The 19001-nt window shown below is 35.4% G+C and overlaps 1 protein-coding gene across 1 annotated transcript in view; it reads right to left on the reverse strand.

Moving 5' to 3' along the window:
* The window catches only part of BRAF (B-Raf proto-oncogene, serine/threonine kinase), a 133823-nt gene that overhangs the window by 67454 nt on the left and 47368 nt on the right, over positions 1-19001 (reverse strand). Inside the window, exon 2 of the mRNA XM_032484366.1 lies at positions 10577-10678. Within this exon, the coding sequence (XP_032340257.1) occupies positions 10577-10678 (102 nt within the window). The remainder of the gene's footprint in view (positions 1-10576; positions 10679-19001) is intronic.

Consider the following 19001-nt stretch of genomic DNA (forward strand, 5'->3'; position numbering starts at 1 on the left):
TCTCCCTACTACCCCAAATAGATGCAATACTACAAACATTTATGAAAGGATACAAAGGAGGATCAAAGATTAAAAAAATGGTATTTCTCAACACCCAAGGAGTTTATTATTGGGCTGCAGAGCAGCAGATGGATGTATCTTTCTTTGTTTAAGTGCTATACATGAGAAGTAAAGAATGTTCTTGCTACGAGTTAGGAATAAGGAAAGAGGCGGACCTTAAAACATTGGTATTTAGATAGATGGAGTTAAGTGGGGAGACAAGAGTACTGTGTAGTACAGGAAAAATTCTATCACAAAGTAAGGAGGTAATATATTTTGAGACACAGAGGAAAACTATAGACTAGCATAGCTGAATGTCATACATTACCTGGGACATAGCAAGGGATCAATACATGTTTGCGGAATTTACGTGAAGAATAGGAACACAGGGGAACAAATATTAAGACTGGAAGAGTAGGTAAGGGTCCAGCATGTAGAGAGTGCACATACTATGCTATGAAGCCTGAACTTCATTCTACAGGCAAGGGAGAATTATTAAAGGTAGAGGAGAATAACGGAGAAACTTCATTTCACTAAGGGCCACCACACCTGATACTTGATCTTACCACATAATTTTTTGGCAGTGGGGGAGGGAAAATACTAAAATGAGCTACTGAAGTAAAGGGTCTAAACTACATCAAAATGTCCTCCTCTTTATAATCTACTACTAGCTGTCCAACCCTGAACCCTGAAATGTTTCACAGCATTTCAAGGCATTATAACCAAATCAATTCAAAATTTTTTGAGCTGTATTTCTATTTAGCTTTCAGTTCCATAGGCTAATTACTCAAGGGCATCTCTTTCAATGTGACCCACTTGTTGAGCCTTCAATTATTCAATAAATAAATACTGAGCAAAGCTGTGCCTGGTACTATTTGGGGCTCAGACTACAAAAATAAAGACAAACACAATTCCTACCCTTTGAAGGTTATATATATGTAGCCTGGGAGACAAAGATTCCTCCCTGCATAGATCAAATATTATTTTCTGTCATCTGGGAAAGTACATTTCTATATAAAGTTAGGCTTAGGAAAAGTAATAAATGTCAACAAGTGTTCTGAGTGTTATTTATCAAAATCTTAGCCTTAATTTTTGAAAATATATTGTTCCCGCCATCGTGGATTACAATCTCTTATCTTCCTGCATTTGTCAATAGCTCTTCCTCTTCTTAAGTACAGAACATTTACTCATTCCACCTCTCTCCATCCTCATAGGTGCAATCTACCAAGGTACTTGCCTACCTTGTTTTGTACCTGGCTTGGCTCATTTCACCCCATTAGTCTTGCTGCATTCAGTGTGGATGTTGATTACTCTTTTAACTACTCCTGCCTTAAAGTTGTCTAAGCCTCTCTGTAGAGGCATTTTTCCACTATACCTTTAAGTTCCAGAGATACTTAAAATTCTTTATAAAAGAATCCCAAATGATGACAAGATCCCACTTTGGAACCTCCCAAAACCCTGTGCACACATACTTATTCCACCTTCTTAAATTTCAACCTCACTATCACACTAATCTGTTCATGGTCAACATTATTAACCCCTTACAGTTTCTCAGATTTCTTTGTTGTTTTACTTCCCATACTTTGTGGCTCACCATTTCAACAATGCCACAGCAACATCTTAGACTGTCTGGTTAATTCTTATTCTTTTACCAACTTGCTTGACAAATACCAATTGGGGGTAAATCTTATCATTTAATTATTCCTTTCTTTTTCTCAGGTTACCACACATTGCTGAAGGAAAAAAAAAAAAACAAAAACTAGGCTAATTAGTTCCATTACCAATTCATGGAAATTAGTTTTACTCATTTTAAACTCGTATTACATTCCTCACAACAATTACTCCAAACTTTTCTATGCTTTTCTGGCTCCTAACGTCATCCCCCAACCTTTAATTCACTAGGAAAATAGCATTACCTTCAAATTTACTTTGAAGATCAAAGCCATCAAATAAAAGCTTCTTTTTTTGTCCAAGCAATTCTCCACCTCTTTCCCCATCCTTCTTCTGCTCTCAATTCAGTACTAGCACTGAGTGTTTAGGGCCACTTTAATAGAGGCCTTGGGTCATCATTATCCCCATTTTCTCCTATATCTTCCAACTTACCCTTTCCCTCTGTTTTCTTACCCTACAAATGTGAGCAAGTCCTGCCACGTAAACACATACCTCAACCACCACCATCATCATCAACAAAATTCCTTTGGTGCTACAAGAAGATGCAGAAAACAGCTATTTCTTCAGGAGGCAGCTTTTCCCAAACTCCACTCTTTTTCATCAAAATCCTACTTGCTTTTCAAAGTCTAATTCAAAGCTCTGCTTGATAAAATCTAAAATCAGTATGCTCTCGCTTCACCTCCTTTAGAATATTACCACATTCTTCTTTATATGGCTTTTTAAAAAAATCATTTGTGAAAAAAAATGTTGTGAGGGTTAAATGAGATAGTACTAGTAAAAGAGGTAATTACAGAGACTACCACATAGCAAAAATTCAATAAATATTTTATTACTAGTAGTAAGTAGTACTAATATTCTTGTTATGATTATTACTGATATTATACTACTTAGCTGAGTTCTTAACGTAACTCTACTAAACTGTAAGCCAGCTGAGGGCACAGCTCATGTTATTTATGTTTTTCAATGGATTCGTTTTTTAAAATTTACACATAGTTCATGTTATTTATTTTTGAACTAAAAAAGGAAAATGTAAGAACATGTTATTATTAAGATGAAAATACTCCTCAAATTGATCTACGGATTCAATGTAACCCTTATCAAAATCCCAGTTGGCTTTTTTTACAGAAATGGAGGAGCTGATCTTCAAATTCACACAGAAGTGCAAAGTACTTGGAATAACCAAAACAATCTTGAAAAAGAACATAGCTGGAGGATTCATATTTCCTCATTTCAAAAGTTACTGTAAAGCTACAGTAATCAAGACATGTGGTATTGGAATAAGGAAACACAAATAAAACAACACAACAGATTAAGAGTTCAGAAAAAAAGCCTTATATTTATGGTTAATTGATATTTGCCAATGGTACTGGTACAACTAAATAGTTACATGCAGAAGAATGAAGCTAGACTACTACTTAATATTCAAACAGTAACTCAAAGTGGGATCATACACTTAAAAGTCAGAGCTAAAACTAAAAAAGTCTTAGAAGAAAACAGAAGTAAGTCATGATGACACTGGATTAGGCAATGGTTTCCTAGATATGACACACCAAAACACAGCAACCAAAGAAAAAGTAGAAAACCTCCAGTGCTTTAAAACACTATCAAAAGAGTAAAAAAAGACATCACACAGAATGAAAGAATTTCCAAATCAGATCTGAAAATGATCTCCTATCCAGAATATATAAAGAACTCTTACAATTCAATTATAAAAAGACAAATAACCTAATTTTTTAAAAGACCTTAAAAGACATTTTCCCCAAGAAGATATACAAATGGCTAATAAGCACATAAAAAAGATGCTTAACATCATTAGTCATCAAGGAATTACAAATCACAATCTACATATTTAATGCAGTCCCTATCAAATTACCCAGAACCTTTTTCACAGAAATAGAACAAATAATACTAAAATTTCTATGGAATCACAAAAGACCCAGAATTGCCAAAGCAATATTGAAGAAAAAGAATGAAGCTGGAGGCATAACCCTCACAGACTTCAGACAATACTACAAAGCTATAGTAATTAAAAGTGTGGTATTGGGTGCTGGGGGGAGATGTATGCATCAACAGAACAGAACAGAACCGACTGTCCAGAAATAAACCCACACACCTACAGTCAATCTTTAATAAATGATAGAAGAATATACAACGGAAAAGAAGAAAGTCTCTTCGGCAAGTGGTGCTGGGAAAGCTGGCCACACGTAAACCAATGAAGTCAGAACACTTCCTCACACCATACACGAAAATAAACTCAAAATGGCTTAAACACTTAAATATAAGACAGGACATTATAAATCTCCTAGAAGAGAACATAAGCAAAATATTCTCCAACATAAACTGCAGCAATTTTTCCTATGTCAGTCTGCCAAAGCAATAGGAATAAAAGCAAAAATAAACAAATGGACCTAATTAAACTTGTAAGCTTTTGGACAGCAAAGGGAACCATAAACAAAATGAAAAGACAACCTATGGGAGAAAATATATGCAAATGATGCAACTGACAAGGGCTTAACTCCCAGAATATACAAACAGCTCATACAACTCAGTAACAAAAACAAACAACCCAATCAAAAAATGGGCAGAAGACCTAAACAGACATTTCTCCAATGAAGACATACAGAAGGCCAATAGGCACATGAAAATATGTTCAATATTGCTAATTATTAGATAAATGTAAATCAAAACTACAATGAGGTATCACCTCATATCCATCAGAATGGCCATCATTAAAAAGTACACAACCAATAAATGCTGGAGAGGGTATGGAGAAAAGAGAACCCCCTTACACTGTTGGTGGGAATGTAGTCTGGTGTAGCCACTATGGAAAACAGTATGGAGATTCCTTAAAAAACTAAAAATAGATTTACCACATGATCTAGCAATCCCACTCCTAGGTATATACCCAGGGAAAACTCTTAATTTGAAAAGATGCACACACCTTAATATTCACAGCAGCATTATTTACAATAGCCAAGACACGGAAGCAACCTAAATGTCCATGGACAGATGAATGGATAAAGAAAATGTGGTGTATATATACATACACACACACACACAGAAATACTACTCAGCCATAAAAAAGAAGGAAATAATGCCACTGTAGCAACATGGATGGATCTAGAGATAATCATACTACGTGAAGTAAGTCAAAGACAAATATCGTATGATAGATATCACTTATCTGTGAAATCTAAAAAAATTACACAAATGACCTTATTCACAAAACAGAAAGACACAGACATAGAAAACAAACTTACAGTTACTCAAGGGGATTGGGGGTAGCAGGACAAACTTGGGAGTTCGGAATTAGCAGATAAAAAGTACTATATCTATATAAAATAAACAAACAACAAGGTCTTACTGTATAGCACAGGGAACTATATTCAATATCTTTAATAACCTATAATGAAAAAGAATATATATATATATAACTGAATCACTATGCTGTATACCAGAAACAAATACAACATTGTAAATCAACTATACTTCAATTAAAAAAAGAGAATTACAAATCAAAACCACAATGAGATGCCAATTCAACAGCAGGAAAGCTATAAATTTTTGTAATGGAAAATAACAAGTGTTGGCGATAATCTGAAGAAATTGTAACCCTCATACACTGCTGCTGGAAATGTAAAATGATGCAGCCACTTTCAAAAACTGTCTGGTAGATTCCTCAAAAACTTAAAATTACCAATGGACACAGAAATTCCATCCCTAGGCATATAATCAAAGGAACTGAAAACACTCTACCACAAAACGTCTACCACAAAAACTTGTACATGGTGTTCATAGTAAAAGGAGCCTGTCACAAAAGGCCACATTGTGTATGGTTCTATTTACATGACATGTCTAAAAAGGCAAACCCACAGATTTAGAAAGTAGATTAGTGGTTGCCAGGGGCTGGAGAGAATGACTACTAATGGGTAAAGGGTTTCTTTTGGGGGTGACGAAAGTGTTTTGGAATTAAGACAGTCATGATGATTCTACAACTCTGTGCATACACTATAAACCACTCAACTGTACACTGTTAAAAAATCAATCTTATAGTATATGAATTATTTCTCAATTAAAAATGGGAAGAAAATTAAGGACCTATCTAATTAAAATGTAATGGGAGAAAGCAGTAAAATAAAAACTCTTTTATCATTAGAGTTCATTATATATGTTCTGCCCACAAATTATATTTAATGGACTGTTCTGCATTCCATAGGAAGGGCCTAGCTTCCAGGATTCTTTTCATTGCAGTATTTGTTTTGATAAATGTCTCTGCATTATTCTGGGTTCTACACAGACTAAAGATAAGAAAGGTTATTAGCAATGTAATAATGATATAGCAGTTAAGAACACAGGCTCTGATTTTAAAAAGAAGACAGACATACACATGGGGAAAATGTAAGCAGTTACAGAAAACTCATTTGAAAAAAAAAAGCACAGGGTCTGAATTCAAAATGTCTGGCTTCAAACTCTGGCTACCCCACTTGCTAGTTATGTAACCTTGGTTATATTATTATTAAACTCGTCTGTGCCTGAGTTTCTTCATCTGTAAAACAGAAGTAAGAATATTAAACATAACTCAGGGTGGGTGAGGATTAAACGATCTACTATATTCTTAGAACAGTGCCTGGTACGTAGACAAACACTCAATAATTATTAGGAACTTTAATCATCATCATCACTGTATGTCTGCAGGGGACCCTAGCATGCATATAAATTCTGTGGTAACTACCAGTCAGTGTGTTAACAGTAGATATATAGGGTGATTCCAGAAACATTACCCCTTCACCTCTGGAATCCAATATATCAGGTCCAAAAAAGAAGAATTTACTACTAAAAAAGCATTTATGATTGTATCTTACACATAAAAGGCATTCATATAATTTGTTGGATGAGTAAATATAGAAAAATCGGGAGAAAAAGAAGAAATTCTGGGAAACGACTTCTAGGGAAAACTTATCTTTTCTTCCTTTGTACGATGATTTAAGGTGGGGGGGATTGGCACTTGAGATTAAGAAGACAAATCTGTGTTCATGTATGACTGAAGCATTATGCTGTACATCAGGAACTGACACAACATTGTGAACTATACTTCAATAAGAATATATATGTATTTTAAAAAAGAAGACAAATCTGAAATTCTTTAGAGTATGATGGCTCATTTCACTGTAGTTATCAAGGGAATAACAGAATGTTATTATTCATATGCCAGTAGGAGAAAATCTAGAACAACTTAAAAGCTAGTCTTTAAATAAATTAGTACATAGAAAAAAGAAAATCATGAGGATTTCTGATGGTGATATAAGTGATTTCTCTCTTCTGCTACAAGGAAGAAATACATGGATAGGTAAAGATTTACTTTCCTAAGGAAACGTCAAAGGGCTTTCTTTTGAAATGCTATGGAATGAAGTAACATAGCATAACTTCTACCTCCCAGTGCACAAAGTAATCTGAAGCCAAACTGAGAACACTGGAAAAATTTTACTCTTTTGCCTCTTATTTCAGGAAATGTAAGCACAGTCACTAGAAGAAGTGTATCTAACCCCATTCTAGTTGGCGAGATGTAGACTTGTAAGGGATTTTGGTGGAAGGTTTTCCTCCTTGAAGGAGCTCAGTACACAAGAGAGTACCTATGCCCCCTGCTTGCTGATTTGAGGTGCATTAGAGTAGGATTCTCAGAACTGCTGTAGTCATGATAGAAAAATTAGAGGGATTGTAGCAATCTACCATAGCATCTGACAACTTCCAACTGTAGAACCAATCTTGGAATAATTTACCTCCATGTCTCTTGTTATGAGAGGAGAAAATAAAATCCCTTTTTGTTTGAACAACTTGTTATTTCTTGTTTGCAGCTAAAAACATTTATAATTTTTCACAGCTCTCATAGATTTATTCTCTAATATTTCCCATTTTTCTTCTAATATTTTCCATCTTTGTTCTAGTCTACTTCCTGGAAGATTTCCTTAACTTTATCTTATGTATACGCAAATACAGACATACACATAATACATATTTAAAATTTCTGCTGTACTATTTTAATTTTCAAGACTCCTTTCTTATTCTGTTATTTTTCCTTCTTTAGTACAACCATGAAACAAAAACATTTCTGATGTTAATCGTAGTTATTTTCAAGTTTTCTTCTGTTCTCTACACTGTTTCTGAGTTCCTTTTGACCATTTCTGCCGTTTCCTTTCCTGATAAAAACTTTTTTCCAATATCTGGTTATTCCTAACTGTCCATATTTAAGGCTTGAGGACTCTTAAGATGTCAATACTACCCAAAATAATCTACAGAGTCAATGCAATCCCTATCAAAACCCCAATGTGTTTGCAGACATAGAAAAATCCATCCTGAAATTCAAGAGGAAATTAGAGGGATCCCAAATAGCCAGAACAATCTTGAAAAAGAACAATGTTGGAGATGTACATTTCCACAATGAGATAACACTTCACTCATTAGGATGGCTATTATTACACACATACACACACGTACACACACAAAATAAGTGTTTGCAAGAAGATAAAGTATTTTTAGTGGGAATGCAAAATGCATCTGCTTATGGAAAACAGTATGGCAATTCCTTAAAAAATTAAATATAAAATTATCATATGATTCAGTAATTCCACCCAAGGGCATATACCCAAAAGAAGTAAAATCAGTATTATTCACACCAATCAAAAAGTGGAAACAACCAACCATTGATGGTAACCATCAACAGATACATGGTTAAATAAAATGTGGTATATACATACAATGGACTATTATTCAGCCTTAAATAGGAAGGAAATTTTGACACATGCTACTACATGGATGAATCTTGAAGACATTATGCTAAGTGAAATTAGCCAGTCACAGAAGGACAGTGTATAATTCCACTTACATGAGGTTCCTAGAGTAGTAAAATTCATAGAGACAAAAAAGGAGAATGGTGGGTCTCAGTGGGTAATCAGCAGACTTGGTATTCTGCTGAAGGGCCTTCAAATACCATTACGCACAAGTCTTTTCCCTGGGCCTGGTCAACTTTCCTCAGGGAAGAACACTGTCATCTCCAGCCATACTCCTCTTCATGGTATATCAACTAGTGTTAAGTTCAATGTTTTAACTCATTTATATGTTTATTTTCTGTAACCCACTGCCCTGATTAACATACAAGCTGCTTGAAGGCAGAGATTTTTGTTTTGGGGTTTTTGGTTGGTTGGTTGGTTTTTGTTATATTCCCAGAACCTAGAAAAGTACAAATGTTAGCAGGCACTCAATAAATATCAAAGATTTATGGAGCACTTAATACGTGTCAGGAACTACTGCTATTTCATAATTACAAACTCAACTGATCTTTAAATTACCACATGTTGGATATTATTCCCACTTCACCAATGAGGCGAGGTATAGGGAGGTTAGGCAACCTGTCTGTGGAAACTAAGGCACAGCCAGAATTCAAATATATGGTCTGTGTGACTTCATGGTTCATCTTAACCACTACATTATACTGCTTTCTACAGAGAAATTGTGTAGTGTTAGTCCTCAAGAATAAGAATCTACACGCTAATGAGATGTAATTTAAACAGTAAAAAGCCTAGAGTGTGTGCTGAGGGGGTAGTGAATCCCTGCTACAGTGAGACAAAGTTACTGATGCAAATGTATTACATTTGAGGGTGCAGAAAGTTTCTCAAGTCACAAAAATGGCTGGCAAAAAACTGCTAGTTAAATTGACAAATTCTTATTAACAAAGAATTACTATTTTTACCACCAGGATTATTTGCCTCCTAAAGACTCTTTTGCTTGTCCTCCTCACATACAGAAGTAAGACAGACAGCATAGGATATCAGAAAGTACACTAACTATTCAGAAGTATGACTTCTAGTCCTAGCACTGATACTAACTGGCAATGTGCTCTGTGATAAAACATATGAAGAAGAAAATAGTTTATTAGCGGTTATTTCTCAACTTTCAAGTTTATTTTAGAAATGCAAACATACTTTCTCTTGAAACACTGAAGATTTAACTTGCCCTTTAAAAAATAATTTGACTACTAAATTAGAATTTTTATTTAGGAGTCTGTCAATCCATGCCCCCAAATCTCTGGCATTTGAAGGTAAATGGTAACCTGATCATTTGTAATTTAGGGTTATTTCCCTGCATGAATAGTGATTACGGTTGGAGCCAGCTTTTACAGAGACAGGCAGTATCGTGAAGTGGCAGGCAGTGTGGGCTGTAGAGCCTGACTGCCTAGATTCCATAACAGCTTCTTCACTGTGGAACCTGAGTGACTTATATAAGGAAACTAACACCAAAAAAACTTACCTGTGATTATAATAGTAACTACTACCTCACAGGATTGAGACCAATGACTAATCTATAGCTGTACAATGATGCTCAAGGCTTGATGCAAAAACCTCAAAGCACTATTAAAGAGTAAAGCTAAGCAATTTTGTGCTATTTAAATATTATACATTTTACCCATAATGAAGCAAAAACCTACTTTAGTGGGATCTGTTCTGGAAAAAAGATATTCCATAAAATTCTATTTTCTAATATGGTAACTAGTTTGCTGACCTCTACAACAGAACACTTTCTCTGTCTCTCTTTTCAGTAAGTTATTTTTTTTTTGACCAGAGTAATATTTTGAAGTTTATATAGAACTTCTCCTTTAGTTCTGACATTTTCCAAATTATAAAATACTACATATTTATTATAACAAGTGAAACAAGATTAAAAAGTATAATAAAGACAAAAGTAATCCTCTCTTCCCATATCTATTTCTAATCCCACTCCCTAAAATAACCAATATTATCAGTACAAATGCTTTTTATTAAGTTCACTTTCTTCTTTTCAAAATTAACTACAGATATGATACTCAATTGCTTACCTCCAGATATATTGATGGTGGATTATGCTCCCCACCAAATTTGTCCAATAGGGCCTCTATATGTTCCTGTGTCAACTTAATCATTTGTTTGATATTCCACACCTAAAAAATATTTTAAAAGAATTTAAATAAAAATCATTTGGAATATGAATTAGAAATATTTTAATATTCCTATTAAAATTTTGCAGTAATTTGCCAGTGTCCCTTGAAATTTAGAGCTTAGAGACTGTAGAGATCATTTAGTATAGTGGTTTTTCCCTTTTATTATTAAATTTCTTTAAATTTTTTCCTACACTAGTAATATAATATACTGTCAAATATAAGATTCAAATAATACATGAGTATTCAGAGCAAGCAATCAAAATCTCTTTTTACCCTCCTCACATTCCTGGGCCCCCTGCCAAAAAGGTAAGTGCTGCAGCAAAGGGAACCATAAAGACAATGAAAAGACAACCCATGGAATGGGAGAAAATATCTGCAAACGATGCAACTGACAAGGGATTAATTTCCAAAATATACAAGCCGCTCAGCTCACACAGCTCAATATCAAAAAAACAAACAACCCAATTAAAAAATGGGCAGAAGATCTAAATAGTTCTCCAAAGAAGACATACAGACGGCCAACAGGCGCATGAAAAGATGCTCAACATAACTGATTATTCGAGAAATGCAAATCAAAACTACAATGAGGTATCACCCAACACTGGTCAGAATGGCCATCATCAAAAGTCTGCAAATAATAAATGCTGGAGAGGGTGTGGAGAAAAACGAACCCTTCTACACAGTTGGTGGGAATGTAAACTGGTGCAGCCACTATGGAGGACAGTATGGAGGTTCCTTAAAAAACTAAAAATATATTTACCATATGATCCAGCAATCCCACTCTTGGGCATATATCCAGAAAAATTAAAAACTAATTAGAAAAGATACAAGCACCCCAATATTCATAGCAGCATTATTTACAATAGGCAGAATCTAGAAGTACCAGCATCTCAGATCCCATCTCAGACCTACTGAACTTTAACAAAATGATTCATATTAAAGCAAATTGCTATTGGAGAAATTGAAGGGTAGTGATGGCAGGAAAAACAACTACAGCCAATGACTCCCCTTCTCACAATGAAAAGGTATATTATTGGTTTCCATCAAACCTTTAAGGAAAATACACTATCAATTATTAATAGGTGATAGTATCAATAAAAAAATCTTCCAAATTCATTTTAGGAAGCTATCAAAATCTGGATGTCAAAACTTGACAAAATAAACTGAGGACAAACTCTTAAATAAAGTTCAGTTTTATACACACACACACACACACACACACATATTTAATGCAAGCATAGTCATTCATTAGGAATCCAGGAACATAATACTTAACATTAACAGGTCAACAGAGAAAATTATAGGACTAGTCTAATAGATGCCAAAAAACAAATGATTATTACCAAAGTTAAAAAAAATTAATAATAAAAGAGAGACTTGGTCCTAAAATTTCAGGAAAATTATTAAAAGTATCATGGTACTAAAAGCAAGAAAGCTAGAGCATCATTCAGTGGAAAAGATTTTGAATAATTCCTCTAAAATCATACAAATGTAATTAAGCCTGACAAGAAAAAAATCAAAACTAATAAATTGCAGACCAAATTATAAAAGGAAGTTTCTATTGAGGTAACTCTAGAAGATCTCCAAGCTTAAAAACACATATTAAAAAGGAAACATGAAGAAACCATAAACAATGAATTTTGAATCATATAGTTACTAAAACAAAATCTCAGTTGAAATAAACAGATTAGAGCTGAAAAGAAAACTAAAGAACTAGAAGATGACTCAGAGAAAATTAGCCAGAAGGCAGAGAAAAATGAACAGAAAATATGAGAGACATAACAAACAGAATTAGGAAATGCAGAAGGTAAAAAGAAAATGGGAGGGATATCTGAAAATAATATGTCTGTAATCTTCCAAAACAGTTGGAAATCAAAAACACTCAAGTGTAGCAAAATGAGTCCTTGCCATGATAGATAAAACAAAACCCACAATCACAAAAGTTGAAGTAAAAATGCATAACACTTCTTAATGTCAACCAGAGAGAAAAGAAAGATAAATTAGGCTACTGGCATACTCCTAACAACAGTAAAAAAAACCCCAAAAGATAATGAAATGATTTCAAGGTGCTAAACAAAAATAGCTAACAGCTTAGAAAAAGGAAACTGAATCCAGAATAGTATAAAAGAAAAGCATGACAGGCTGACTAATACCCCCCAAAATGTCTACATCCTGAAACCCAGACCCTATAAATGTTACCTTATATGACAAAAAGAACTTTGCAAATGTAATCAAGCAGCCTGAATTACGGAGATTATCCTGGATTATCTGGGTGGGCCATAAATGTAATCACAAGTGTCCTTATAAAAAGGAACTGGAGGAAGACTTTACTACAGAGGATTAAGCAATATGAAGATTTACTAGAGCAATCTGAAAATGCTACACTGCTGGCCTTGAAGTTGGAAGAAGGGGCCAGAAATCAAGGAATGCAAGGAATGCAACTCTAATCTAGAAGCTGGAAAAGGCAAGGAAGTTGCTCTAAAGGGAGCATACACTTTCTGACACCTTAGTTTGGCCTAGTGAAACTCATTTCAGATCTGTGACCTCCTAGAATTGTTAAGAGAATAAATCTGTGGTGGTGTAAACCACCAAGTTTGTGGCAATTCACTACAGCAGCCATAGGAAACTAATACTAATGTGGAACTTAGAAACTGATAAACATGATAGTACATATAAATAAGCACAGACTACATAAAATAACAACAACCAGAATAATGACCAAAACTAATGGAAGAAATGGCTAGCACTAAAGCATTCTAAGACCCATCTATTATTCAAGACGAAGGTTCTAGAATATCTTCTGTTAGATGTCAAAACAACACAGGAGCTAGGTTGAAGGGACTCCTACTGGCCAAATTTCGGAGGTCGTCAGCAAAGAGTAACAACTACATTAACAACAACAGGCTGCATATATTTAAAAAACTAGAACACACTAGCCCATAAAAATAAAGCGCCTGATGAGAGACAATGTATGCATTGTCCTAGTTTCCATGAATAAATTTCAGAAAATCAATACTAAAAAGAAAACTCGAAACATTTCCTATAAAACAACTAGAATTAACATCAGACTTTTCATCAGCAACATTAAAAAGAATGGAGACAGAAGTAGGTTACTTATTGCCTAAGACCAGGGGGTTAGTGGGAATGATTGCTATCTGGGGGGGTTCTTTCGGGAGGGATGAAAATGGATTGTGATGATGACTGCACAATTCTATGAGTATATTAAATACCACTGAAGGATCCTGAAAGTCATGGTAAGTAGCCTGGATTTTATTCTAAGTGCAATAAGAATTCAAAATTTCAAAAGCAGAGGGGTGGGTGTGTGTGGGTGAGAGAAAGAGAGAGGGAGAGAGAGACCATCTGATTGATATTTTATTATTACTGACAATTATCATCCCATTTTATAGATGAGAATATTGTGGCACAGAGGTGTCAAGTAGTTAGCTCAAAACCACACAGCTGATTAACAGCGAAGTTAGGATTTAATTCTAGACAACGTAAATCCAAAGCAGTATCTATTATAATGCCTCTAAATACCACTCTAGTGGAGAACAGATTACTGGAGGGTAAGAATGGGTGCAGAGGAGACCAGTTGAGACTATGGTTGTAGGCTAAGCAAGAGGTGACTGCCTGGACCAAGGTAGAAGCAGTGGAGATGGAAAAAAATGGGTGAATTCAGGACATATTTTAGAGGTAGAGGAAATAAGACTAACTAATAAATTAGACATGGGAGAAGGGTGTGAGAGAGAAATAAGTATCAAGGCTGACACCAAAATTTTGATGTAACAGGATGGACAGTGATGGCATTTCCTGAAGTGGGGAATCACTAGGGAAAAAAATCAAGCATTATGTCACCAACAAGAGAGGATGATTAAATGATCAAGAAGGCAGCTGGCTATGTAGTTTAGGACTCAGGGAGAGAGATGAGGCAGGAGATACATTTAGGTGTCACAGTACACTAATAAGCAGATCTCCAAGGGAGTGTAGATAAAGAAGACTCAATCCTAGGGCTCACCAATATTCAAAGGATTGGTAAAGAACAGAGTCCACAAAAATGGTTGAGAAGAAACAGGCAATGAGGTAGGAGAAAAATTAATCAGTCAAGATAATTCATTGGATAAGAATAGGAACAAGAAAGAGTGGATAGAAGACACCAGGAAAGATGACATGTATATATCTATACATATTTGGTTATCATACTTACATACATTTGCATATGTATCAGGGCTGGCAGATAGCAGAGCATGTTTGTAGGCTGACAGGAAAATCCAATACAGAGAAAAACGGATGATGCTAACTGCAAGAAAGAAGCCCTAGAGACAGTAAAAACATACAGAACCTGAGTCACAAGAAGAGGAATTGTATCTCTGATACAAGTGAAAGGGAAACAGAGAACATGAAGACCAACACAGATAGGTTTGTAGATACGGTGGCAAGAAGATGACAGCTGCATCTGATTACTCAATAAAGTTTGAGATGAAGTCCACAGATGAGAGTGGGAGCTGTGAGAGGTTTCCAATGAGTGGAAATGCAGTCTAAATAGGGAAAGTGAAGAAAAAGCAGTATTGCCAGACATTGCTGAAGCCCTGTTGAGATTCATGGCATGTGTTTTGAACAGCACATTCAACTGCCGGAGTACAGGTGGAGAGATGAAGAGCAACTGGTATTCTGTCCCACCCATAAAATGAAAGGGAAGAGGGACGAGGGAGGCAAGGATATTATTAATCTTTATAGTTATTCCTTACTAATATTTTGGTCCTGAAGTCTGTAGATTGTGAAAAAACAGTTTTACTTGAGAAGGCTTGAGAAGTGCTATAATCAAGGGCCTGATAGGCCTCTGGAAGCTTTTTGAGGTTAAGAAAGAGGCTGAGTATTTAAGAGTCTGTTGATCATGGTTCCCTAATTACTTTGGCCAGTAAAGAGTGAGAAATAAAACCAGGGAAGTGGTATTCATGAAAAGAATAAACAGAAAATACACTGACCTGGAGTTAAACTTGGAAATTAACATAAAATTATATGAAATGGAATAAGAGGATCAAAATTTTTCTTCTGGCCAATTAAGAGCAAGTAAATCCTAAAGTTTCAAGGATCCTGACAAAAACCAAAAGAAAACAGCATCATAAATGAACTATTTTAAACTATCTATAAAATTGTCCACTAAATTTACTTATAAAAATTCAACAACATTCGCCACTACTATTCAAAAAGGCCTTCAGTAAACAGATCAAATTTCTGTCACATACATATAGCTGAATTAAATGGAACTCTATTTGGAGTAGGAGTAAAATTGAATGAAAATGCAGATGCATATCATGTGAAACAGATGCAGTAGATTCAGGACTTTAAATTGCAAATACTTTTTTACTTAACAACTTACCACGTTTCCTGCCTTTTGGTACAACTCCCCACCCCTGTCATAATTTTCTTTCATTGTATCCCAAGTCATTCTCTGTTTTCAAAACCATGGGAAACATTCCAGAACACCACATCCTACAATTCTAAAACCAAAGATTTGTGGGAAATATTGTCACAAGTAAATAACTGGGACATAATGGCCTATTAGGACTGTAAGCTCAGTAAAGTTGAGATCTACGTCACGTTGATCACTGTTTCATTCCTAAATCCAAAGTATACTAGCATGAAGCAGGTAGTTTATTGGTGCTGGCTGCATGAAAATATTAAAAATTCTATATTCTGAGTAAGCTCAGAGCAGGCTGATGAAATCACATTTAAGAGGGTTCAACTGAGGTCAGAGAAGTAATAGGGTACAGACAGGGTCAGAAAAGTAGGAATCACCTTAGTCAAGACATTTTCCTTCTTTTCCAACTGGGGTTCCATGAGAGAATTAAGTCCTAATGTCCCAAGGTATCAACTGCAAGAAATGAATTACCTCCTCTCTGATGTATCTACAATGGTACTGAGAAGACTCTCAAGGGAGACAGAGTTAAAAATGTATGCTCACTAGTTTTAGGTATTTTTTTCTTGTAAACCCTGAAATAACGAATAACATTTTGTGAAGAGCACTTCATGGTATGGGTATGTTTTAAGGATACAATGTACCATATTTCCACATTGGAAAAATATCATCTGCTATTTTGTTTTCTGTGCTTTCCACTTCCAAAACAATACACTGTGTTTTCAAAGATCTTGCAGATTCTCCATCAACATAATATCTCTCCAGCTTCCAAATCGATTTTCCTTGTGCCATGTACTTCAATAACAGGTGGGTGATAGGAATACTATGCAATAATTATTGTACCAGGCACTGTTTACACACTTTATATATATTAAGCTTGTTCAGCTCCTCCCAACAACTCATTGAGGTTGGAACTACTGTTATCCTTAACTTCACAGATGAGGAGATAGGTGAAAAAACAAAAAACAAAAAACAAAAACAAATAAAAATACCAAATTTGGCTCAGGTCAAACAGCTAGTAAGTGGCAGACCTACTCATACACTGTACAGTCTGTGTGTCTATGAGAAGAAGAAACATTCCTTCACTAGGTATTCTAATCAAGAACAGCTGACCCAGTTTAGACATTGTACAACATAAGGTAGGTGAGAACTTTTAAGAAAATTAGAATTTAAGTAAAAGGGGTTCAATATATATTCATTCCTTCATTTAACAAACATTCAATGAGTGCCTACTATATCCCAGGGTTCTAGGCAATGAATACAGTGTAATTAAACTAAAATCCCTGACCTCATAGAGCATACGTTCTAGTTGAGGGAAGCCAAGCACTAAATAAACAGAATACATATCAGATGGTGACTTAAAAGTTTTAGAGAAAAATAGAGCTAGGAAGCAGGAGGGAGATGGGTGGCTATTAATTCTGCAGAGTAATCAAACTTGAAGATGTCACTGATAAGATGATCAATAAAGAGACCTGAGAAAGTGAGAGAGCAAGCTCACCAAGCAGGTATATAAAGAGGAAATCAGAGGGGAAACAAAGGCAAAGGTATTAAGGTCAGAGCAAAGTTGGTGTGTGTGACAGGTTGACTGCATTCATGACCCCAATTAATAGCTTTCCTTTAGACGCACCTTCTGCCCTGTAACTTTGTAGTCCCTTTCCACTCCGAGCCTGGGCTTCTCTTAAGAGACTTGCTTTGGGCAACAGGATATTCGCGAACATGATCCAACCAGCGACTTACAATGCACTTCTTGCCCTCCTGCACAACCAAATCTGCTTGCTCTTATACTCTTACCTTGCTATGAGAACATGCTCAAGCTAGCCTTGGATAGAAGCAAGTGCCATTCAAGTCCATCCTAAACCAGCAAGCATACCTAGAACTACCAGTTACCAGCTGGCCACAGAAATACAGCCAAGGTTAGCCTGCTTATAAACTCATAGGTGGCTGTTTTAAGCACTTAGCTTTGGGGTGGCTTATTACACAACAGATAATACATTGGGTTAGAGGAACAGTGACATACAATAGAACATACAAAAACTTGTACATGAATGTTCACAGCAGCATTATGCATACTAACAAAAAAGGGGTAACAACCCAACTATTCATTAACTGATCAATAAGTAGAATGTGGTAAATCCATCCAATGGAATATTATCTGCAATAAAAATATATGCTACATGAACAAACCTTGAAAATATTATACTAAATAAAAGAAGCCAGTCATAAAGGATCACAAATTATGTAATTCCACCTACACAAAATGTCCAGAATAGGGAAATCCATAGAGACAGAAACTAGATAAGTAGTTGCCTAATACTGAGGAAAATGAAGGGATTGAGGGGTGATGGCTAGCTAAGAGGCCTAGGGTTTCTTTCCTGGAGAGATTAAAATATCCTAAAATTGATTTTGGTGAGGGTTTTTGCACAAGTCTGTAAACATATAAAAAGCCACTGAGTTATACACTTTAAATGGGTGATTCATGAAGCATGTGAATTACATCTCAATAAAAATTCGTTTTTTTAAAGAAAGTAACATGACCACTTAGTTTTTAAAATGGCTGCTATACTGAAAATGGACCATAGAGGGAGCAAGAGTTGAGCCAAGAAACTAGAGGGGAAATGACTTCCAAAGGAATGATGATGATGTCTTCACCAAACTGATACTGGCAGAGGAGGTAAGATGTGTCAGATTCTGGATATAGGATAAAGTAGGAGTCAACAGGATTTGCTGATGAATTGAACGTAGGGTATGACAGAAGGGAATCATCTTTGACTCTACAGTTTTTAACCTAAGTCAAAGAATCTAAGAGTTGCAAATCAAAAAGACTACAGAAGGAACACTGGGGATGGAAGAGGGGGGCACAACACATGAAATTAATTTTATTTTAAACAATCTGATGTGTCTACCAAA

This window comes from Camelus ferus, chromosome 7 (genome assembly GCF_009834535.1).
Source record: "Camelus ferus isolate YT-003-E chromosome 7, BCGSAC_Cfer_1.0, whole genome shotgun sequence".
In the NCBI taxonomy this organism is placed as follows: domain Eukaryota; kingdom Metazoa; phylum Chordata; class Mammalia; order Artiodactyla; family Camelidae; genus Camelus; species Camelus ferus.